This window comes from Phaseolus vulgaris, chromosome 11 (genome assembly GCF_000499845.2).
Source record: "Phaseolus vulgaris cultivar G19833 chromosome 11, P. vulgaris v2.0, whole genome shotgun sequence".
NCBI lineage: Eukaryota > Viridiplantae > Streptophyta > Magnoliopsida > Fabales > Fabaceae > Phaseolus > Phaseolus vulgaris.
In genome coordinates, this window is record NC_023749.2 from 6,350,671 (window position 1) to 6,356,726 (window position 6,056).

Below are 6,056 nucleotides of genomic sequence, written 5' to 3' on the forward strand. Positions count from 1 at the left end.
TCTCTTGGTTTCCTTCACCATCAGTGAGCTTCATCATCGCAGGCAGAGCAGCAGCCGCCACCGTCAGCTTCTGAAGTCGGAGAAGAAACCATCGTCAGAGAAAGGTACTCTGTCATGCCTACCGGATATTTTTATCCGTAATTCATTATTGAGTTCTGCACGTTTTTATTCGTAATTTACTATTACATTTCGGATATTTTTATCCGCAGTTCAGGACTGGGTTCCAGATATTTTTATTCGCAGTTGAGCACTTGACTTCCAGATTTTTTTATTCGCAGTTGTGGAAGAATGGCTTCTGGATATTTTTATCCGCAGTTGAGCACTTGACTTCCGGATTTTTTTATCCGCAGTTGTGGAAGAATGGCTTCTGGATATTTTTATCCGTAGTGAGCACTTGACTTCCAGATTTTTTTATCCGCAGTTGTGGAAGAATGGCCTCCGGATATTTTTATCTGCAGTTGTGGAAGAATGGCCTCCGGATATTTTTATCCGCAAGAGACATTTGACTTGCGGATAATTTTTTCCGTAGTGTTATTGTTGTTCTGCGCAAGACAAGGGCATAATGGGATTTTAAAAAGTTTGTCGGGTGCCAGTCACAGTTGATCGGGTGCAGGAAGCAATTGCCTTTATTTTGTATGTTATTTTACGTTAGAAGTAAAATTAGTTATGTAAAAAAACCAACATATTTTCATTTTCTTGTCCTCCGAGCACTCATTCAACCACACTCTTGGGCTCTCTGCTCTATCTATCTATCTTTACCATAACTTCCAAATCCAAGTTCCATGCTCCATAACATGAGACCAACAACAAAAGGAACTGATATGGTCCACCCATGAAAATCATTGTGTTGAAACATTTAGGATGAAGTCCCAGATGTTGGAGAACGAACTTGACATCATAAGATGAAGTTATGAAGAAGAAACAAGTCATTTTGCTATATAATCGGAGGCTAAGTTATATGAAAGGGCAAGAGGCAAAACAATGAAATATTTTTTTTCCTACAGATAGGCATCGTAAGTACATTAAAAGCAGCTGCTGGCATGTACATTGAGAGGGGGGTACTAGAAGTGAGAAAATTCCTTTCTGAGAGACTTACATTTTGATGAGGCACCTGCTATCTTCCCATGAAACAAAATTTGGCAACTACAACGGACCACTGCATATGAACAGACAAAAAAATCTACTTCCTAGTTTAAGATCTGTCTGTCACATGCTCCGTGCTTAAAATAAGTCTACGTTCTTCATCATCATCCCTTTGCATTACCTGAGAAGGTGGACTTCTTCTAGAGCTTTGTGCTGGGTGAAGTTGAGGATCATACTTCTGAGAAGCTAGGTAATTTAGAGCTGTAACAACATCAACTATAACAGGCCGCATATTAGGTTGCTCTTGCACACACATTGCAGCAATGGCAAGAGCTTGGTATAAGCCTCTCACGGGATATCGACCTTGAAGTAAAGGGTCAACCATCAAGGGAAATTTTTTCCTATCTCTGAACAAGGGTCTTGCCTGAAAAAAATATTCCATATATACCATGTTAGTGTTATGAATTTTGCCAATTCAGGTAATTTACCAGGTAGATAATAGAGTGACAACCTTAATCAATACTCAGACACTTATTCTTAATTTTAATATACTCAATAAAAAATGTGATCTGTTCTCTTTAAAGGAAAGACTCGGAGATTTATGTTTATGTTTCAGAGATTGAGGAGATTAACTGAGATTCTTGTTACAAAGCAATAACTATTCTAATCAAGAACTAAAATGGTGAAGGTACTGGTAACTATGCACTACAATACAACCATTTAAGTAGGATCAAAATTGAGTTTTCCAGTTACTAATAGTTCCAGTCAATTAGAGTATAAAAATTAGCGACAGCAATTCACTACGTACGAAATAAAAGTACCCCACTTAAAGTAAATGAGGGCAGAAAATCAGTATGAGAATGTATTATTTCCAGTAGCCAGCAAAGGAAAGGCATTGCACTCAATGTGGTAGAATAATATCAAAATTCAACACTCTTCCAAAGATAATAAGCAAATAATGAGTCCAAACTTGTGAGAGTTTGCTAGATATAAAAAGAATACTAAAAAACTAAAAAAAAAATGCATGAAATGAAACAGTACTTTTAATACAAAAATAATTCAACATATCATCTTCCTAATAAAAAATAGCAGATTACAGAAATAAAGTTACAAAATTTGACAGTACATTATGGTTGAAAATATAAAAAACTATGCTGGAGATTGAAAATCAACAAATACAGTGGTTTAAATAAGAAAACCATAACTGCTAGGATATGAAAACCAACAAATATGTTGAAAGTGAAATATATTCCTTGTATCACACATGACTAACATGTTGTCATTACAATTAGTATAATAAAACCATTAGATTACGCATCTCAGATTGAAACTTTCAACTGTAAAATGAAATTTTAACAGGACTCGATAAAACCATGAAGGCAAAAGAATGGAGGGATTGTTACCAAAATAAAGTAATAACTTAAAAGAGCACGAATGTACAGAGAGACAAGGGCTTATGGACCTTGCTCATTGCTTGTTGTTGGATCAACTTGCAGCCCATACTAGCTGCCCGGATATTGTTGAACAAAGACGCAAGACAGAGAAAGAGATGATTGGACACAGAAGTTGAAGAGATTCTTCATCGCAGACAATGGTATCAAGATAGAGAGACTGAACGAAGATGGAAATTACAAGATGAATATAGTCAACAAAGAACAAACTCACAAGTTGGGTGTCATAAAAAGAGATGGGTGTTGTGAATTTTGCCTCTCCTACTGCCCTAATGTGTTAATTTCAGTTGTGCCTCGGAACAACCCAAATGATTATCGTTTGGGTTAGTTTTTCTGGCAACAAATAGAATCACCAACTCACCCATGCAATTGGAGTCGAGAGGAGCTTGCTCGAGTATACCCAAGCCCACCAAGAAATGAGTTGAACATATTGATGGCCGCAAACTCATGAACTTGTCCATGTCTACAAGTGAACTCATGAATTTAACAACCATGAAAGTGCCACAGAAATATTAGAGTAATACAAACTCGTCAAGGCTTAAAAGTAGCACGACCTGTTTATAACTAATTACACTGGTCTATACAAAAGTAAATCAACAAACAATCATGGATTCCATGATAAAGAATAAAACAGATAAAAAGTAGTGACATACCCACGCAACTAGATTTTGTTCTTTGGCAGGTTTCATATGGTCAATAGCCTTCCGGCCAGTAATAAGCTCCAAAAGAACAACCCCAAAGCTGTAAATATCTGACTTAAATGTCAATTGACCCGTCATTGCATAATCTGGAGCACAATACCCATATGTGCCCATAACCCTTGTTGAAACATGGGTCTTATCACCACTTGGGCCTACTTTTGCCAGGCCAAAATCTGACAACTTAGGATGAAATCCCTCTCCTAACAAAATGTTAGAGCATTTCAAGTCACGATATATGACAGGAGGCTTCATTTTATCATGCAGATACTCCAAACCCCTTGCTGCCCCAGCTGCTATTTTCATTCTTGTGTTCCAATCTAGTGGTTTGCTACCAGGCCGAAGATCTATGATAAAGTGATGAAGAAATGAGATGACCAGCTACAAAGAATGATGCTGAAATTATATGAAAAAATTGAGATGATAGAATGATAGCACATACCAAGCAAGTGATTCTCCAAAGACCCCAATGGCATGAATTCATAAACTAATAGCCTCTGCTCTCCCTCAGCACAAAATCCAATCAACTTGACAAGATTAGGGTGGTCTGCCAAACTCAATGTCAACACTTCAACTGCGAATTCTCGTATCCCTTGAAGTCCATTAGGGTCAAGTTGCTTTATAGCTACAACCTACACAACCACTATCAAATCTTATTTTCACCACAAATCAAAAGTAAGTATTAGCATGCAAACTAACATGACCCTCATCAGTGCATAAATGCACAACACATTGACCAGAGCGGGATCAGGTTCAGTGAATCAATAATTTCAATTTTTGTTTTTTAACAAATCTTATGAGACTCCATACAATCCATTAACACATAAATGCAAAATACATCGAGCATTGTAGGATCAGATCCAATGCACCCACAGGGTTTTCTTCTTTTTATAACAAACCTGGTTTATTCTCTCCAAGTGTCCCTTGTAAACCTTGCCAAAGCCTCCTTCACCCAAAAAGCAATCTGCCGTAAAATTTCCCGTCGCAGCTTCAAGTTCATTAAAACTGAATGACTGCGCCCGATTGCCATTATCTTTTCCATCATGAGGACCCTCCTCTTTCAAATTTAAATCCTTCACGTCCAGAGCAAGCTGATCACCTTTAGAACCATCTTCTTTTTTCCCATTCACTTTGAAATCAACTTTGACGCTTTCTACAACATACAAAAAATGCACATAAGGCAAAGGGGAGCGATGACAAACAAAATCACACAAAAGAAAAATATTTTAATCCCGGGATATTACATACAGAACCGAACAACTCTGCAAAATGACAAACACAACTTTGATTGTGGATCTAGTAATTCCAATCTCGCAGCCAAACAAAACAAAAAAAAAAAATTGATCACGGTTAATTTTGGTTTTAAGCCCCCAGAAACAAAGCGTCAATATTCAAAGGCTTACAGCATCAAAAATTGCCAGAAGAGACGTCACAAGCGAAATACCAAAATTAACTACAATATTGAAACCAAACAAACAAATCAAAATTCTTCTTTATTTTCCTTTTGCATATGCCCAAATGATAATTCTTGAAAAGAAAACTATTCCAAAACGGAAACAGAAGCATTCGATGACCCCACCCCCAAAAAAATACGAACTTTGATCAGCTTATGACACACCCACCACAGAATCTTCACATTAAAACGAAAACCACTGAAAAAACACAAGAATCGGCACGATCAGACAAAATGGGTCACAAAAAAGTAGGAGTGTGTTCGTCTGTAATAGTGAAATGCATTATTAAAGTAAAAAGAATAAAAATTTACCTGCGGGTGTGAAATTGGAGGGTTTGTGGTCGAAGTTGTTACCATAGTCTTCGGTATCCGAATTGGTGCATGATTTCCCTGCGCAACAAAAGCAACCCATGTTCTTTCTCTGCCCAAGCTCCACCAAGAAAACAGAGCCCAGAACAGAGACCCCCCCCTCAAGAAGAAGAAACACAAGAAAATTAAAAAACAAAAATCTGAAAAATAAAAAGAGTGACACAAACTGTGTGTGTTAGAGAGAGAGAGAGAGAAGCCTTTGTGATGTTTTGGGTATTGCGAGTGCTTTAATATATTCTTGGTCAATATGAGGTGGAAATTAATTGTGAACAAATGTTCCATAGTCACCAACAAGCCACAATGGGGACAAAGGATCCAAGGGGTGTTTCTGTCATTTTCTACGCACGGGAAACGAATGTTATCACCTGCATTGCATTCACCTGAGGTCGATTTCTCCACTCTCAGGGGCTCTTTCGGTATTTCCCCTCCTCCTTTTCTTTTGGATTAGGATTAGATTTATTTCAGAACATTGATTTGAAGCACTAAGCGTGATATTTGAAGACTTCACTGAAAATATTATTTTAATTAAATAATAAAATAATATAGCATTTAATATTCAAATATTTATACTTTGCTGGTTTAACACATTCAACTACTTGCATTCTTCAACCAAAGAGACACTTACCTATCTTTAAAAGGAAAAAAATGAAAGTTACTTAGAGACTTATTAATGTTAATTCTTACCTTTAAAGTTAATTTAATATGTTTTTTGAAAAAAGTACTATCTATTCTTTGTTTTAATATAATAAATATTTTCTTTTTCATCTCAAATTTTTTCTCAATTAAACAACCAAGTGTACGAAATTATATCAAAATAATATGTTTATTCATAAACAACTCTGTAAAGTAATTTTCGTTCAAGATGTTCTTAACAAAGTTTATATGGAAAAGATCTTGTCAAAATTGTTTTAATTTGCTGAAAAAATCAAGTTTGAAATTATTAACAAATACGTTAGATTTAATACATCAGTTTATTTAAGTAAACAATGATATAGAAACTTA

At 36.1% G+C, this 6,056-nt stretch overlaps 1 protein-coding gene across 2 annotated transcripts; it reads right to left on the minus strand.

Moving 5' to 3' along the window:
- Window positions 1-972: 972 nt before the first annotated feature.
- On the minus strand, window positions 973-5,522 carry LOC137818522 (probable serine/threonine-protein kinase PBL5). 2 transcript variants are annotated; one of them, XR_011082085.1, is made up of 6 exons: window positions 4,998-5,522; window positions 4,132-4,385; window positions 3,675-3,864; window positions 3,188-3,579; window positions 2,896-2,997; window positions 973-1,507 (listed from the first exon to the last, which is right to left on the minus strand). XR_011082085.1 is itself a non-coding variant. In XM_068621997.1 (5 exons), exons 1-5 carry the CDS (start codon window positions 5,095-5,097, stop codon window positions 1,193-1,195), a joined length of 1,251 nt encoding a protein of 416 aa, XP_068478098.1. In that variant the 5' UTR covers window positions 5,098-5,522; the 3' UTR covers window positions 973-1,192. The 2 variants fall into 2 exon arrangements, 1 of the variants encoding a protein (XP_068478098.1); XM_068621997.1 differs by lacking the exon at window positions 2,896-2,997.
- Between the last annotated feature and the right edge of the window lie 534 nt (window positions 5,523-6,056).